This window comes from Acanthochromis polyacanthus, chromosome 12 (genome assembly GCF_021347895.1).
Source record: "Acanthochromis polyacanthus isolate Apoly-LR-REF ecotype Palm Island chromosome 12, KAUST_Apoly_ChrSc, whole genome shotgun sequence".
Taxonomy (NCBI): domain Eukaryota; kingdom Metazoa; phylum Chordata; class Actinopteri; family Pomacentridae; genus Acanthochromis; species Acanthochromis polyacanthus.
This window is the reverse complement of record NC_067124.1, coordinates 38,247,854-38,266,771: the sequence shown is the minus strand read 5'-3', so window position 1 is coordinate 38,266,771 and position 18,918 is coordinate 38,247,854. Positions and strand designations below refer to the sequence as shown.

The 18,918-nt window shown below is 41.2% G+C and overlaps 1 protein-coding gene across 5 annotated transcripts in view; it reads left to right on the top strand.

Moving 5' to 3' along the window:
• kcnn3 (potassium intermediate/small conductance calcium-activated channel, subfamily N, member 3) overlaps positions 1–11,069 on the top strand; it is a 103,893-nt gene extending 92,824 nt beyond the window's left edge. Inside the window, exons 10-11 of one of the 5 annotated variants that reach the window (XR_007945465.1) lie at positions 2,092–9,876; positions 9,989–11,069. Coding sequence is in view for 4 of the 5 variants with exons in the window: in XM_022199472.2 (XP_022055164.2) it covers positions 2,092–2,505 (414 nt within the window). In the remaining variant the exon portion in view is untranslated. Of the gene's footprint in view, positions 1–84; positions 204–2,091 lie in introns of those variants that run through there. The other 4 variants (XM_022199472.2, XM_051956953.1, XM_051956954.1 and 1 more) reach the window with 4 other exon arrangements.
• The last annotated feature ends 7,849 nt before the right edge of the window (positions 11,070–18,918 follow it).

The window sequence follows — 18,918 nt, the reverse complement described above, 5'->3', positions numbered from 1 at the left end:
ACTAAAACACTCGGGTGGAGAGTGAAAGGAACAGGCCTCATAAAGCTCCTGTTTACGTCTTTGCAATCTGTGTGGGTTGTTCAGAAGAACCCTGAGTCACCTCCTTCTGTCCCCTTGTCCTCCTGTCCCCTTGTCCCTTTCCTCCTGTCCCCTTGTCCTCCTGTCCCCTTGTCCTCCTGTCCTCTTGTCCCCTTGGCCTCCTGTCCTTTTGTCCCCTTTCCTCCTGTCTCCTTGTCCTCCTGTCTCCTTGTCCTCCTGTCCCCTTGGCCTCCTGTCCCCTTGTCCCCTTTCCTCCTGTCTCCTTTCCTCCTGTCCCCTTGTCCTCCTGTCCCCTTGTCCTCCTGTCCCCTTGTCCTCCTGTCCCCTTGTCCTCCTGTCTCCTTTCCTCCTGTCTCCTTTCCTCCTGTCCCCTTGTCCTCCTGTCCCCTTGTCCTCCTGTCTCCTTGTCCTCCTGTCTCCCTGTCCTCCTGTCTCCTTGTCCTCCTGTCTCCTTTCCTCCTGTCCTCTTGTCCCCTTGGCCTCCTGTCCCCTTGTCCCCTTTCCTCCTGTCCTCTTGTCCCCTTGTCCCCCTGTCCTCCTGTCCCCTTGTCCTCCTGCCCCCTTGTCCCCTTGTCCCCCTGTCCCCCTGTCCTCCTGTCCCCCTGTCCCTTTGTCCTCCTGTCCTCCTGTCCCCCTGTCCCTTTGTCCTCCTGTCCCCCTGTCCCCCTGTCCCTTTGTCCTCCTGTCCCCCTGTCTTCCTGTCCCCCTGTCTTCCTGTCCCCTTGTCTTCCTGTTCCCCTGTCTTCCTGTCCGCTTGTCCTCTTGTCCTCTTGTCCCCCTGTCCCCTTGTCCTCCTGCCCCCTGTCCCCCTGTCCCCCTGTCCTCCTTCCCCCGTCCTCCTCTCCCCTTGTCCTCCTGTCCCCTTGTCCTCCTGTCCTCTTGTCCCCTTGGCCTCCTGTCCTTTTGTCCCCTTCCTCCTGTCTCCTTGTCCTCCTGTCTCCTTGTCCTCCTGTCTCCTTGTCCTCCTGTCCCCTTGGCCTCCTGTCCCCTTGTCCCCTTTCCTCCTGTCTCCTTTCCTCCTGTCCCCTTTTCCTCCTGTCCCCTTGTCCTCCTGTCCCCTTGTCCTCCTGTCTCCTTTCCTCCTGTCTCCTTTCCTCCTGTCCCCTTGTCCTCCTGTCCCCTTGTCCTCCTGTCTCCTTTCCTCCTGTCCTCTTGTCCCCTTGGCCTCCTGTCCCCTTGTCCCCTTTCCTCCTGTCCTCTTGTCCCCTTGTCCCCCTGTCCTCCTGTCCCCTTGTCCTCCTGCCCCCTTGTCCCCTGTCCCCCTGTCCTCCTGTCCCCCTGTCCCTTTGTCCTCCTGTCCCCCTGTCCCTTTGTCCTCCTGTCCCCCTGTCCCTTTGTCCTCCTGTCCCCGCCTGTCCCCCTGTCCCTTTGTCCTCCTGTCCCCCTGTCTTCCTGTCCCCCTGTCTTCCTGTCCCCCTGTCTTCCTGTTCCCCTGTCTTCCTGTCCGCTTGTCCTCTTGTCCTCTTGTCCCCCTGTCCCCTTGTCCTCCTGCCCCCTGTCCCCCTGTCCCCCTGTCCCCCTGTCCTCCTTCCCCCGTCCTCCTCTCCCCTTGTCCTCCTGCCCCCTTGTCCTCTTGTCCCCTTGTCCCCCTGTCCTCCTGTCCCCCTGTCCCCCTGTCTTCCTGTCCCCGTCTCCCTGTCCCCTTGTCCTCCTGCCCCTGTCCCCCTGTCCCCCTGTCCCCCTGTCCTCCTTCCCCCGTCCTCCTCTCCCCTTGTCCTCCTGCCCCCTTGTCCTCCTGTCCCCTTGTCCCCCTGTCCTCCTGTCCCCTTGTCCTCCTGCCCCCTTGTCCCCTTGTCCCCCTGTCCCCCTGTCCTCCTGTCCCCCTGTCCCTTTGTCCTCCTGTCCTCCTGTCCCCCTGTCCCTTTGTCCTCCTGTCCCCCTGTCCCCCTGTCCCCCTGTCCTCCTGTCCCCTGTCCTCCTCTCCCCTTGTCCTCCTGTCCCCCTGTCCCCCTGCCCTCCTGTCCCCCTGCCCTCCTGTCCCCCTGTCCTCCTGTCTTCTTGTCCCCTTGTCCCCTTGTCCCCCTGTCCCCCTGTCCTCCTGTCCTCCTGCAGATGCAGAGCGTCATGTATGAGCTGATGTCGGAGCTGAACGACCGCAGCGAGGACCTGGAGCGTCAGATGTTGTCCCTGGAGCAGCGGGTGGAGCAGCTCACCGCCGGCTTCAACGCCCTGCCCGCCCACCTGTCGGCCACGCTGAGCGCCCAGCACGCCGCCCTGGTGCACCTGCTGCGGGAGAGGGACGTCCGGGACGGCCGGGGAGGCGGCGGGGGAGCCGTGGTGCCGCTGTCCCCGTCTTTGACCGCGGCGGCTCCGGTTTCTCCGGTGCAGGTGGCCGCCGTCGTTCCCTCGCCGCCCCCGGTTCAGGTCGCCGCTCTGGCCTTGGAGTCGCCGCTGTCGCCTCCTCCGCCCCTGAGTCCCGAGGGCAGTCTGGAGGCCACCCCTAACACCTGCACCTCCAGCTGCTGAGGACGAACACAGGATTAAAAACAGGGAGAGAGGAGGAAGGAGGAGATGTGCTCCGATCCTCTCAGACTAGCGAGGAGGACGGAGGAAACGCGAGGCGATCCTCTGAACCTCCGCAAGGGAGGAAGAGGAGGAGGAATGGGATTAAGATGGAGGACCGTGATGAGCGATGAGACATGTTAGGGACTTTGTGGCGCTTTTCCTTGACGAAGGCAGTGGAAGAAAAATGGAGATAAAATGGAGACTCTAAAAGGTGTGAGGGGGAGGAAAGATGTCTGGAGGGTGAGAAATGGCGAGGAGGGGAAACGGAGAGGAGGAGAAACAACGAAGAATAATTACACGAACTCCGAAATGGAATCCACTCCTATTACTGAAAAAGGCCTTTTATTCTCTCTCTCTCTCTAGTCTTTTTCTCTCTTTCTCTCCCCTCTTTCCTTCCCCCTCTCCCAATCTCCCTTCATCAGGAATTAATGACCATGACTTTTTATCCTTATGATGTATTTTCTATCTGAATGCTAATTGTGTGTTAACGAGCATCCCTTTAACAGAAGGTTCGATCAATACGACCATAAAAAAAAAACTAGTGGCAAACACCGCACATGTACACGCAGATTACAGAACACAAGAGATGCCAGTACAACCCTGTGTGATACCGCTTTAATGTTGTGTTAGGAGGAATTACATCACCTCTCAATAATCACATTCGCTCTAAGCGGAACAGTCGAGTTTTTCCTCTTGTGAACGAGCAAAAACAAACACCCATGCAGGCCACAAAGTGGAAAGTCAGTGCTGTGAAACTATACAAACATGGTTCTAAAGTGAGCTGTAAACATCAGAACTTTCTCAGTTTTTTGGGCCCATGGACTGTATCTGTAGCTGGGTTTCCATTACAGTTTTTCGCAAAATAAAAGCGATATTTCGCTTTGAACGTGTTTCCATTGAAGGTTGTTCTGGACAGAAGCATCTTAACTCGTAAAATATCATCCCGCGAGATTTCACTGCAGGAAGATGGACGTTTCTATCTCCTTCTAACACTGCATTCCTCTGCTGTTTGCTGTCTAGTATGCCAGTGATGTTTTTCTCAAGAATAATGGCAAGAAAAGTCTCGTGCTGTGTCCGCAATCTCATACTAATGTACTACATACTACATTCTCAATGAGTATATACTGTATACTATGTACTATAAGTATGATTAGAATGCCAACCGTTCACACTGTAGTATACTACTACATTTCCCATAATGCATTTCAAACCTCCAACAACAAAAACCGGAAGTACGGCTATCAAATATTTCGGCTGAATGCCGGCTTCAGGTCGATTTTACGCTAACCAACAGTCGCATAATTAATGTGGCAATTCCAAGCCGGCACTCCTCATGCAGTTATTAACCAGATTATGCGAATCGTTTCAATTGTAGCTGCAGGCTACTGGAGGTAGCTGCTGCTTGTTCTTTATGCAAAGCGAGCTGCTGCAACTAGCTGCTAGCATTCAGTAGCACGTTGTGAGGCGTCTGACAAATTTAAAACGTTGGTCAGAAAACGGCTATTTCTCAAATCTGTGGGGTGATTAGGATGACTACTTAACCACATAAAATAAAATAAAAATCGCCCCGGTCCGGCCACATATCCCGCGGAGGCTTGCATTTTGGTGGATAGCTCGCAAAGCATTATGGGGCGGTTGAGTATGACTAGTGTGGTCACCGCGCATACTTAAAATTTTTCCGGATATAGTATACATCCGGGTATTTCTCGCGTACTCAGTCTTTTCATACTATCTAATGTGAACGCACTACATACTTATTTTGACGTCACACTTAGTATGAATAGTACGTTAGTATGTGATTTCGGACACAGCCTCGGTCTCCTCTTCTGTCCACACGTACCGCGCCATGTTTGCTCCGAGAGAACTGGTCATGTGACCAGCTACGTCACGTCTGATGACGTATAATTGCTGAAAAAGTGTTTCCGTTGCGCTTTTGCGATATTTTTCAATATGGAAACGTCTGAAAATCCACCTCATGAGAGCGTAAAAACTTTTTAGCGATATTTTAGTCCTTTTTTGAAATTCAGGTGTTTCCATTACCAGTTTTTTTTATTGCGCTATTTACATTTTGCACATATCTAAGGGTAACGGAAACACAGCTTGTGTCTGCATCATGGCTCCACATGGAAAGGAAATGTTAAAGGAAATGAAATATCTGATTGTGGGACTTCTCAAAGATGGAAGATGATCCAGTAGGATCAGCTAAAGCGAAGCCGCAGCAGCAATCAGGAGGTGAAGGAGTCATAGTACCACTAATCATGACTGCAGTGGTTGTCCTCCTAAAATGACTCCACAGGCAGTGAACTACTTCAACAATCCAGCTGTAAAAAACAGACAACAGCTGCTTCAGGTTTAGTACAGGAGTTATCAATGAAAATCAGAGTTTCTAGAAAGTTCAGACAGTGAAGAACATCAACCTCTATGGACGGAGGACAAGAAAGAGTTTTTTGGTTCAAAAAGACAAGTTATACGGAGCTAAAACGCATGAAAAGAAGCCTGATGGATGTTGGAGAACATTCTTTGGTCAGATGAAGATAAATGAGTTCAGATGGAGTCCAGCATGTTTGGTGTGAACCTGACCAGGACTACCACAGTGGATGCATGGTCCTGACAGTGAAGAACGGAGGTGGAAGTGTGATGATATGGGGAGATGACATTTATAGATGAAAGTCTGAGGATAAACCAAAATACTGGCTGACTAGATGACTCCCAGTCTGTGGAAGCTGAAAGAAGCACAAAATTAAACAGTTTCTGGAGGAAAAACTACGACTTGGACGAATATGTGGCCTGACTTAACCCTCGTGTCGTCCTGCAGGTCAAAATTGACCCGTTTTAAAGTTTGAAAATGTGGAAAAAAAATACATTACCCCAGTGACACTTCTGATGTCCACATTTTCAACATTTTTGGGAAATCTTTAAACATTTTTTGGTAGGAAAAAAAGAAATGTAAAAAATGTTTCGTAAGAACATTGACAAAAAAATCAACCAAAATGCAGCGAATTTCACTGGATTTTGGTTGATTTTTTTTGTGAATGTTCTTAAAGAAAATAGAAGTTTTACTGATATTTATGTAATCACTTTAGATATTTTTAGGATTTTTTTTGAAGATTTTTACTCACTTTTTAAAAAAATTTAGAAGAATTTTCTTGCCAAATTTGGGGATTTTTAAAAAAAATAAATAAAGCAAAACTTAAGGAATTATTGGAATTTTCTTCCTGAAGGTTTTGCAAATTTTCGCAAATTTGGTGAATTTTTTTTTTGCAGAATTTTTTTCGGACAAGGAAACAATATTTTTTTTTGGTGCCCGTAAATGAAGACAACAAGAGGATTAAACCCAATGGAACAACTTTGGGGTGTTTCAAAGAGGAAATTAGAGCAACACAACCCCTCCAGCAAAGGTAGACGAAGGTTTGAATCTCAGTAATGCATCTCTTTTAGGATATAGTCAATCTGAACTGTCTGCTGTTCAACTTAGAGGTGATCTGATTGCTGCAAAGTGGTGCAATTTAGACTCATGTGACGTCTAAGTGATATTACACGGGGTTTGTACTCGCTTCTTCACGGCACAAACACCAAACAACACAACGTCGCCCTATTTGCGCTCACACCAACACATCTGATGCACTAAGCCCACCTGACGATACTAAAGCCTATACTGCCAAGCACTTGATGCACTCCGTAGAGCACTGCCAAGCAATGTTAGACACAAAAAAAACGACAAAAAAACTGTCCGCCTAGACGACTTCTCTCCTGTGGGCGCGAGCTGATGCAGTAGTTTAGACTTTCAGTGCGTAGTTGTGACATTTTAAGCGCTCGCCTGCAGGAATCTGTAGCTCCAGATGTGAACCAAGCGTTTGTGAGAGGTGAAATAACTACAGCAGGACTTTATTACTGCATTCACACAATGAAATGAAGTTTACGTTCATGCCACCAAACAGGAAATTAATAATTACTCGTCCATGAATGTCCGGGTGGTTGCTGACGGAAGATTAAAACACAAACGAATCGACGCTTTGCACAAAGGTTTGCTCAGTTTTACCCCGACAGATCGTCTAAACTTTGTCCAACGTAATAAATCATCTGCTTTGCTTTTCTTTTCTTTTTTATTTACTTAAATCAATCCGAGCTGCGACGATTAATCAAGTCGCTGTGGGTTAAGTTACTTACCGGACAGACTGATCAATTTATTTCAATTGGTCAGAACAAAAAGTCACGAAAAGGAACTAAATCTTGCAGTAAATCCAACTTTCATCAAGGTTTTAATTTCTGTTTTATTGCACAGCCTCAAGCGTTAATCAATGTAGCAATTATTTAATCAGTTTGAGTATTTTTTAAAGAAATAAAACTCACTAAAATGAATTAATCTTGCGCTAAATCGATTAGTTCTCACCTGTTGTAATCGCCAACCTTTTTGCTAATTATTTAATCAGTTTGAGTCATTTTTAAAGAAATAAGTCACGAAAATGATCTAAATCTTGCAGTTAATTCCACGTTCATCAAGGTTTTGATGCTCATTTTTTTTAGTTTCAAACATAAATCAGTCAGTTCTTAGCTGTTGTAATCAACTTTGCTAACATTTAATCAGTTTTAGTCATATTTTAAGGACAAAAAGTGTAAATTTCTAGATTCCACCTTCTTAAAAGTGAATAATTTCAGATTTTTCTGCCTCGCTATGACAGTAAACTGAATATCTTTGTAATCTTGGACTTTGGGAAACACTGATGGACATTTTATTGACTTTTTCTGATATTCTATCAACCAAAAAACTAATCGATTAATCAAGAAAATCATCTCCAGTGAAAATTATCAAGAATTGCTTGAATGAGCTGTCATAATCACCAACTATATAGATAATTATTTAATCAATTTGAGTATTCTTTAAAGAAATAAAACTCATCAAAATGAACTAAATCCTGCAGTAAGTTCAACTTTTATCAAGATTTTATTGTCAGTTTTATTACATAGTTTTAAACGTAAATCGATTAGTTCTTAGTTCTTGTAATCACCAACTGTTTTGCTAATTATTTAATCAGTTTGAGTCATTTTTAAAGAAAAAAATCACTCAAATGAGCCCAGTCTTGCAGTAAATTCAACTTTCATTGAGGTTTTGATGCTCTTTTTACTGCACAGTTTCAAACATGAATCGATTTGTTCTTAACTGTTGTAATCAACTATTTAGCTTTTAATTAGCTAAATAGTTGAGTAATTTTGAAAGAAAAATAGTCGAGAAAATGAACTAAATCTCGCAGTTATGAAGATTTTAATGTTTATTTTCATTTAACTGCAAAGATTAACCAAATAGTTCTCAGCTATCACCAACTGTTTTCCTGTAATCAGTTTGAGTAAAAAAAAAAAAAGTGAATGTTTGGATTCTGGCTTCTTCAATGTGAATATTTTCTGGTTTCTTTCCTCCTCTGTGACACTAAACTGAAAGATATTTAACCAGCCGTTTATCATGTTTGCATTTTTCACCGTTTTCTGACATTTTAAGATCCAAACAACTAATCAATCAATGCAGAAAATAATCGACAATAAACATGATAATTAGCTGACGTGTAGAGCTGCAACAACTAATCTGTTAAATCAATCAACTGTTTGTCATCTTGATCTTTGCTGACATTTGTCTCCTTTTTCTGATATTTTATAAGAAAAGCTGTTAAAACTAACCATCCTGTTTATTAGTCTGAGTTTAAGTCGGTCTAAATTTCAAATATCTTATATATAATTCTATATATATCTTATATATAATTATTTTCTGGTTTCTTACAGTGTTTCCGGTTTCTTTCCTAATTTGTGACAGTAAACTGAATACCTGTAAACAAGACATTTGTCGTGTTGGAAACACTGACATTTTTCACCATTTTCTGACATTTTTCACTATTTTCTGACATTTTTCACCATTTTCTGACATTTTTCACCATTTTCTGACATTTTCCCACCATTTTCTGACATTTTCTCACTATTTTTTGACATTTTTTAACCATTTTCTGATATTATTTCTCTATTTTCTGACACTTTTCCATAATGTTCTGACATTTTCTGACATTTTCTCACTATTTTCTGACATTTTTTTTGCCATTTTCTGAAACTTTTTAACCATTTTCTGATATTATTTCTCTATTTTCTGACATTTTTCAATAACTTTCTGACATTTTCCCACTATTTTCAGACATTTTCCACCATTTTCTGACATTTTCCACCACTTTCTGACATTTTTTCACTATTTTCTGACATTTTTCCACAATTTTCTGATATTTTCTCACCATTTTCTGACATTTTACCATAATTTTCTGGCATTTATTCGCCTGAAATGAAAATACGTTGCAGCTCTACTGAGATGCTGTGTTGTTTTACTTTGGTTCTCTGAACAAAAATATGTACCTAAAATAACAAAAGTGCTGAATTTAACACTGATTTAGCTGTATCACTGTAAGCTGACAGTATTTTCTCACAAAACAGCACAGATATCAGAGTTTTACTAACTTTAGGAAGCTTTAAACATATGTTCTACATCTTGGATAGTCCAGCTAGTTTGATTCTACATTAATCAGGTTGATTGTTTTTCATTAAAGCAAAAACAGTCTAAATTTTGGGATTGGAGCTTCTTAAATGTGAATATTTTCTGGTTTCTTTCCTCCTGAATGACACTAGACTGAATATATTTAATAAGACATTTATCATCTTGGCTTTTAGGGAAACACTAATTGTAATTTTTAACAATTTTCTGATGTTTTATAGACTAAACAAGGCATCAGTTAATAAATCTAAATACAAATATTAAATATTCTGTTGCTGACTGAGGCGTAAAGTTGCAACGATTAATTAATGAGCTGCCAGCTTAAATGAGTCTCAAACTATTTTAACAATCAGTTATTGCTTTGAGGTGTTTTTATTTAAGAAAAAAGGGTTTGAATTTGAAATCGCAGCTTCTTAAATATGAATATTTTCTGATTTCTTTTCTCCTTTATGACAGTAAGCTGAGTATCTTTAACAGGACATCTCTCATGTTGGAAACAATGACATGTTGAGCCATTTTCCGATTTTTCCCCCCCACCATTTTCTGACATTTTTTCACTGTTTTCTGACATTATATTAACCAAAAACTCGTGATCAATCAAGAAAATCACCTGAAATGAGAATAACGATGAGTTGCAGCTCTACTGAGATGCTGTGTTGTTTCACTTCCATTCAAATCGTCCTTAAAATGACAAAAAAAAAACATGCTGAATTTCCCTTACGCTGGAGTGATATTTTGCGGGTTTCGTCCTACTGCCGTCCAGTATGGAGTCACAGGGGTGCCACATAAAAATATAAATAAATAAATAAATAAATGTGGAAATATAAAGAGAAATAAATAACTAAATAAATGTGGAAATATAAAGAGAAATAAATAAATAAATGTGGAAATATTAAGAGAAATAAATAAGTGTGGAAATATAAAGAGAAATGTGGAAATATAAAGAGAAATAAATAAATAAATGGAAATATAAAGAGAAATAAATAAAAAGGAACATTTTGTCTTTGCTTTTACCTTTTGTTTTTTTCCTTTATTTCTCTTTATATTTCCTTATTTATTTATTTATTTATTTCTCTTTATATTTCCACATTTATTTATTTATTTCTCTTTATATTTCCACATTTATTTATTTATTTCTCTTTATATTTCCACATTTATTTATTTATTTATTTCTCTTTATATTTCCACATTCGTTTATTTCTCTTTATATTTCCACATTTATTTATTTATTTATTTATTCATTTATATTTTGATGTGGCACTCCTGTGACTCCATAGTCCAGAACAGCTCACTGTTATCATGAATGTAAAGAAACACGCTGAAAAGAAAACCACTCCTGCTCGCTCGATCACTTCCACTGCCACACACACTCACACACACACACTCACACACACAGATGCACACACACCTCAACAACCAAAGTGCTCTCTCTTAAATGGACTTCAATAAGAGGCTGCTGTCGCCGGGGACGACAGATAGCAGGGGGAGGCGTGGCGGAGTGTCTTGACAATGTTTCCGAGGGAATAACTGTGAAGAATGTGACTTGTTAGAGTGCTGCACACGGACGACAGAAAGGTGGCGGACACAAATAAAAACCTTACAAAAGGAGACATGGCCATGGAGGAATGAATAAAGAACACATGATGGAGGAGGAGGATGAGGAGGAGAGACAATAAATGAAAACTGTGTTATAGCGACACGCTGTGGCCGGAATACTGAATTACATACGCTTGGAATATTGTACAGTAAATGCTGTTAACGAAACTCTAGCTTTGTATTGCTTAGTCTTTTTCTACCATTACGATTAAACGCAGTTAGAGCCGATATCTTACATTATTATGATTATTATTAAACTCTAGTATTCTTCTCATTCGTCATGACAATTATGATCTATGTATTATCGACACGTTAGATAATTATCAACGAGGAAAGTGCCGTTTGAGGTTGAAATTATTTTGTAATTTTATTTTATCAGAGAGAATTAATAAAGTATATATCTATAACATTCCACGTTCTCCGGCTCGTGGGTTATTTGTCCTGTTCTGTCTTTTTTTCAGCGGTTTTAAAGGGTCGTTCCAGAGTTGGAGGACGTTTTACATCCCAAATTTCAAATCATCCATGGACAGAATACTGAAACATGAAGCAGTTGTGTAAATGCTCTTGTCCTGAGACCAAATCTAAAAAAAATTTATGAAAAAACTACCAAATAAGCCTAGACTTCCCCCTAAAATGCCATTTTTCTCTTGTCCCACTCCTCTGATGACCAAACTGAATCTCAAAACAGCTAAAATTAAATTTAAATCTCCTTTTATTGGCAATATTTTTTCAGTCATGTCTCTTGTAATTGTTGGAATATGTTTTTTAATCAACATAATATTTAAAATAATTATGCATGGAAAATGCATCCCACAACATGCTCGCAACCTTGTTGACATTTTTGTCGTTTTCTGTCTCCTTTGTCATTTTGTCGTTTTTGTCATTTTGCATCTTGTTTTTGTCATTTTGTGTCTAGTTTTTGTCATTTTCTATTTCATTTCTGTCATTTTGTGTCTAATTTTTGTAATTTTGTGTCTTGTTTCTCTCATTTTGTGTCTAGTTTGTAGCATTTTCTATAATTTCTGTCATTTTGTGTCTAATTTCTGTCATTTTGTCTTGTTTTTGTCATTTTGTGTCTAGTTTTTGTCATTTTCTATTTCATTTCTGTCATTTTGTGTCTAATTTCTGTCATTTTGTGTCTAATTTTTTGTCATTTTGTGCCTTGTTTTTGTCATTTTGTGTCTAGTTTTTGTCATTTTGTCTCATTTTTGTCATTTTCTATTTCAATTGTCATTTTGTGTCTTGTTTCTGTCATTTTGTCTAATTTTTTGTCATTTTCTATTTCATTTCTGTCAATTTGCGTCTTGTTTTTGTCATTTTCTGTCTTGTTTCTGTCATTTTGTGTCTCATTTCTGTTAGCAAACAACACAGAAAAAATGGAATAAAAATGCTACCATTGATGTGTAAGCTGAGCCAATCAAGTCTTTGATAGTTTACCTATCGACCATGCCGGCATGATCAGGTGCTGAGAAGCTCTGCTGCAAGAATTGAAGAGAGAAGAAAGCAGATGAATTCTGGAGGTTCTAGTAAGGAGAAGTTAGTGGTGAAATTTGTTCAAGAGGGGGTGAAGGATGGGGACCTTAAGTCAGGAAGGAGGCAGGAGCCGCCTGGTAGGAGCTGGTGATTGGAAAACGCAGGTAGATTTAGGAGGAAAGCTTGTTGTTCCCCAAGAAATAGTGTGAACTAGTTAAAGGCCAGACATTGTTTTGTGGTCTGTGAAGGACAAGACTGTATTTCATTGAGTTAATAATCAGTGGAGGCAGCTTATGAGAGGAAGAAGGCTAGATATGCAGACTTAAAGACAGAAACTGAGCAGAGGGGATGGAAAACCAGAGTTGGCCCAGTTGAGGTGGGGTGTAGGGGCTTTGTTGTAGAGTCTGAGGAAGATGGTGAGGGACATGACAGATGAGGCTGCTAGATCTAGTCAGTGGAGATGGATTAGGAGAAATAATAATAGTTGGTGGGTGAATTAGAGGGAGGCAGAGGACAAGATCTCTCCTTCACTCTGCTTTCCCCGCCTTCTTTTCCCTCCTCCAATGGGCAGAGATCCAGGAAGAGGAAGTGTCGATAAGGTGGGGGCGTGGCCTGTTAGAGTCTCTCTGGGACCATGCGGCCACCTCAGGTAAGTCTGTGCTGTAAGGTAGTCTTTGTCTTTTGTGTTTTCTTGTTGGGTAGCATTAGCAATTAGCAGTTTGCATCTTGATGAAGTCTGAAGTAGTGAAGTATTTTAGCTATTGGTGGTTAACATTAGGTTAACCACTAGCAAGTTTGTCTGGCTTGTCAGTGGTAAGTTTGCTTTGGACGTGGTAGTGGTCTTGCAGCTAGCATTAGCATTTAGAGGGGGTTGGAGAGTTAGTTTCCTTGCCTTTTTTTTCAGTAGTTGGTACTAGGTATTCATCATCTTGCACTAGCTAACTGGTAGCATCAGCACTAATCACTACCTGGAGCATCTTCTAAACAGGTCAGGATCAGCTGAATGTGGCAGTGCTGTTTGGATTGTGTAGGAGCAGTGTAAACTAGCACTAGTGGGGGTGAATCTGGGCCACCAGAGTTAATCCTAGCTTCCTGGAGGTGTCGTTGGACTATATAGGTGAAACATCGTTGAAGGGAGGTTTCCACCTGTTGAGCCCCAGAGATGTTAGGAATCACTGCTCACTGGTGATAGGTCAAGGATCCTAGGTCCTTCATTGAGTGTGCTAGCATAATTGTTGTATTATAAGGCAAACTAGGCCAATATTTGATTGACATCAGGACAATGATTTTATGGGTTTAACCAAGAAGGTAAGAGATATATTTCCTCGTAAATCTCACTTTCACTCATTTCTGCCAGCTGCATTTGGTATTTCCTGATGGTTGCCGTGGATTCAAAAGTTCTCCCTAACGCTACTGCCTTTTTTTCTGCTCGTAGAGTCTCAGGAGGATGGACTTTGGGTGTAAACCTTCATGCATTATGAAGAATTTTAATGCCTTGACATCATCTGGGTGTCTTATGACTGATCGAACTTGCACATTGATTTCTTGGACCTTTTTTTCTTACACTCTTGACGTATTCGGCTGTTGCTGACCTCCTTACGACCTCATCATGGCTCCAACTGGACTCTATTTTACTCTGTTGTCCTATGCATCTGGTATCTGGTCTTCTGCTACCTCCAACCCTTCAATTCAATTCAATTTTATTTATATAGCGTCAATTACAGTCAAATTGTCTCAAGACGCTTTACAGAACCCATATACCTGACTGTTCGTCTGCACAAGGCTGATGCTGGAGAGGCTGTTCAATATGGAGTGGTGTAGCGTCACCGCCTTGCACAGCTCTGCCTTTTTTTTTTGGTACTGGCTTTTTACTTCAGTTCTGATCATCTTTCCTCATCCAGTCCAGATAACATCCCGACGTACTTCCTGTAGATCCTGATGAGGTGGATCAGTGGCATTCAACTCAGTGTTGTTGGCGTACAGGGAGTACCTGATGGTCGTTCTGCTTCTGAATCTGTATGCAACTTTTGTGGTGACGTGGTTGAGGAAAGTTCAGATCTGTGCAGAACAGCAGGAAGGACAATACATCATTTTGGGATTAGTCTAACTCACCGGATGTCGACTTTGAATATAAAAATGCCGCTGACCGCACATTTCATATGGCTTTTCTGGTATCTAAATTTGCTGGTTACAAATCCATTTGTCAATTGGAATCAACCCACAGGAACTCTTCATGCATCTATATCATGAGGCTTACCCCACAGGTTCACATAGTCTCCTGCAAAAATACATTTTTCATTTCGGTGCTAGATCTTCGTCATGCAAAGTCAGAATCCACGTCATCAAACTGTGCAACTGCTGATTCCCTCTTCCTTCTGACTGTATTTCTTCAAGTTGCAGGCTGATTTACAGTATATTTGCAAGTTTTGTGTCATATTGTGAATGCAGAAGATGTCAAATATGTTTTTCCTAGGATTTTACCCACAATATGTGAATATTTTGTGGCAATATCAATGTTTTTTGTGTGTTATTGTTGACTTTCATGTGCTGTATAGTATGAAAAAGAATCTTTTTTTGGGTATGTGAGTCGCTCCCTGTTTAAAATTTCTTCTGACTTTAATCTGATAAAGTTCTAGTCCCGAAACGTTGCACCAAAAATGTATTATTGCAAGTTAGACAAAGACTTCTGGAAACAACAGCAACGACCTCTAAGCACCAAGTTTTGCAGAGGATTTGGATCATGCAGTTAGTCAGTAAATTCTCCATTTTAATGACTTTGGGAAGGAAGACACTCTCACCATCCCACGTGTGAGGGAGTTTACGAGGAAACAATGAGTAATGGTGAATAACAAAACAGCTTGCATGTTAATTAGTCGAGGTTAATGCTATCAAACTCTGTCACAGGGCGACGGTAACTTGTTTTGACAAAGTGCAAAGTCTTTTTAATTGACTTTGAATGTTTGTAAAGCTTTTTCTAACAGAGAGGACAGTCGAAGATGATAGATTTTTGCTGGTGGGTGAGCGTTTAGTGCTTGTGGTAATCCATATGTGTGATTTAAGGAGTTGAAACGGACCGGCATCAATGTCCAAAACTCCCCCTGAGGCCGGCTCTCATTCCTGCTCCGTCAGTATCCTCTAAACTGGCGCCGAACATCAATATGTCTCTGTATGGCTTTACCGTCGTTAAATTTCAGGACCGCTTCCTCTGTTAAATCCAGTTAATTAGACGAGGGCGGCTGCACAAGTATAAAAACAGCATCTTCCACCTTCTTTGCAGGGCATTTGCATTCAGAACAAGCAAAAACTGCCTCCTAATTGCGATTAAGTCAAAGTGTAAGGAAATGTCACGGTTTGCATCCATTATTATGTGCTGATGATGTGACTACAGAATTGATTTTCGGTTAGAATTTTGCTTAATTAACGTCTTAAATGACCTGCGGGCTTTCTGGTTAATCATTCAGTCGCTCTGCAAGACTGTCTGTCCTATTTTTCACTGTTTTTTTTGTTATTCAGATTACGGCTGGACGTGTTTCCTGCCGGTGAGAGATGCATTTTACAACACAAGATTGTTTGTTTAAGGATTAGCATATTGTTTTTCAAATGTCTTCATTCTAATTGGGTGTGATCCTTTGTTAGGTCTATAATCTCACCGGAGCAGAACCAGCTGAGTGTGGCTTAGGACGGAAGTTTTAGCAGCAAATATTGTTCCCAACAAGCAGCCATGAAACGGGGGAGAAGTTCACTTTCTATTGTCTCTGACTTCTTCTTTGTTCACTTTGTCAATAGAGCAGACAGTTTCGATTTACTGTATAAAAATACAGGCCCTGCAGTAGGAACTCGGTGCAATAAAAGCCTTAGATTTTTGTTTTCCAGTGCTTTGTATGTCCACCTTCATTTCTGATGACGGACTTTAATCCTCCTCAGCATGAAGGATACCAGATTCCTGCAGAGATGTTCTGTCATTCTTGGCAGTCTAGTTTTTTCAGCTGCCTTTTACTGGAGGGGTTGTGTTCCTCCACCTTTCTCTTTAAAAAATACCCCAAAGGTGTTGGAAAAAATGCCCCTCTCAAAACAAGAAAAAAAAACCTATTTGAAAGAACTTTTACCTTGAAATAAGAGAAAAAATCTGCCAATAGAACAAGAGAAAAATGTCTTGGTGGGATTTCTTGAAATAAGATGTGATATTTAGAATATTGAGATCTTAGAATTAGCTGGAAAACTTATTTTAAGTTATTATTTAAGTTAAATTTTACCAGGATGGTCAAGCTTAGGTGTCTTATCCCTCCTGTTGTCCTCATTTACGGCACCAAAAAAATATTGTTGCCTCGTCTGAAGAAAATCCAAGAAGTCAGCAAAAAATTTCCCCAAAATTATAAAATCTTCAGGAAGAAAAATCCTTAAAAATCCTTTTTATTTAAAAAGAAAATATCCAAATTTAGCAAGAAAAAAATAAAATCGCAGGATTTTGGTTGATTTTTTTCTGAATGTTCTTAAAGAAATATTTTTTTAACATTTCTTTTTTCTCACCAAAAAAATGTTCAAATCTTTCCCATAAATTTTTGAAAATGTGGAAGTTTTGACTGTCAAAATATGTTTTTTTTTTCTCACATTTTCAAACTTTAAAATGGGTCAATTTGACCCGCTGGACGACAGCAGGGTTAAAACAAGATAATTTCAAGATTGTTTGAATTTACAAGATAATTAAGACGTCATTTCTTAAAACAAGTCCCTCCATCTTGCTGAAATGTCTCTTGTTAAGTGAATTTATCTTAAATCAAGTGAGATGATAGCCTCGCCGCGCTAGACCCAGGTCTGAAGACGCCAGGGTCTAGGAACTCTCGACAGGGAGGGAGGCGGGCTAAAAGGTTGTCTATCAAATCACTCTGCAGCAATTGGGTAGGTATACAACCAATCAGCGCAACGAATAGGCTGACGTAGTTCCTAGTGCTGGAAATCAGAGGATGCGGGAGTTCAGTGAAGCCTTATTTATATATCTTTCTTCTCAATGAAACACTTCAGTGCCGTCCTTTGTTTATCTTTCAAGTTGAATTTTTGCTTCAAATCTTTAAGGGCTGTGGCCAAAGCCGAGTTGAAAGATAACGGTTTCTTCTGCCATCTTCTTGTCTATCCTTGTTTCTATGGTTGTTTCGGGTTGTTTCTGTCAGAATCGTCACGCCTCTGTCGTCACTTAGTTATGCCCGCCTTCTGACTCTACACTTCATGGTGATTCGTCGGCCAGTTTTAGGAGCATCCAACCTCGAGGCTTATGGAGGGTAACTAGACCCACCCTGGCAGAGAATTAAATTCGTTGCCGTGGGTTGTCTAGCGCGGCTAGGCTAGTGGGATGAGACAATTTGACTACAAATAAGACAGACTTGGTAAGATTTTGAGTTTTTGCAGTGCAGTTCAGGAGACTTGTCCAGGTCGTAGTTTTTACTTTGTTGTTCTTTAAAAACTTTTTGTGTTACTTGGATGCTTCTCATGCTGGAATATCCCTCTCACTTGTCCGCCAGTGTCTTGGTTTATCCACAAACATAGACAGAGCTCATAGGTCCAAAACGGAGAAAGTTCTGATGTTCACAGCTCGTTCTAGAATCATGCTCTTGTAGTTCGACTGATCGGAGATCTCAGTTTAGTTTCAGTCATCTCAGGATTGATGCACTGAGTTTCTACTTTGGGGCCTGAGTGTTTGTTTATGATTGTCTCTAAGAGGCCATGTTAAGAGAAATAAAGCAATTACTGGGAGGTGATACAACTTTGAATCATCTGACATTTCTGTGATATTGCACGGTGCTGTACTAACTTCCACTGTTTACTGATTTATGATGGGTGTTGGTGCTAATTAAAGCTATTTAAATTAAACACCTTCCCATTAGTTCACACCCACGCTCGTCCCGGAGGCGACGACGACACACCAATCTTATCGTAAATCCACTCCTGCTGCAGCACTCACACCGTCTCTCTTTGACATAGGAAATTGATTGTTATTTTTTCATAACGCAGGCCTGATATGACGCCAGCCTGTTTGGTGTTTAGCCCAGAGTGGAAATAAAACAGAATAACAGAGGTGTGAAAGGCAGGCAGCCCGAGGCGGTGCTCAGCTCAGGGCACAGCACACGTCCAGATGTGACGAGCTTGTTATCTGCGTTATTTACTGGCAGACTCTGCTACCCCCGGGGCTTTCATCATCTCTCTCAGGCTACGTGAATTTTCATGATTGTGTTCCATAATTTTAAGGCCAAGGTAATGTCTCGTCTCTCTCCCTCTGCAGCAGGAAACCCATTTTCCCCTCTCAGCGCCGCCCGTCTGAGCCAAGGGTATCACGGGCTACAGAGAAAATGGAAATTGGGATGTGTTTTTCACTCGCATTCCGGCCAGAAAATGAGGAAAATATGTCTGCAAGTGCATTTTATCACACAAGAACATCTTGGTAAAAGCAAAAGAAAGAATGTAACAGCAGGAAGAATGCATGAAAGGAGTTAACAAAAGCTGCCTTTTTGAGGTTTTGAGGACTTGGATGTTTCATCCTGGATTGTGACTTGAACGAAGTGAATTAATAAAGTCTGTATCTGTAGCGTTACAGCTTTACTTGTTTTTTGTGGAACTACTGTGATGCTCCATATGTCTTTAATTAATTAACATGGTGACGATTATACAATTCATTCAGTCTAACTCCTTTTCCTAAATATAACAACAATAAGCATATTTTCTGTTTATTTTTTTTTGCTTCTACACACTGGAAAATTACTGTATCTCACTGTAGACGTGGCTAGCTCATTTCTGCAGGA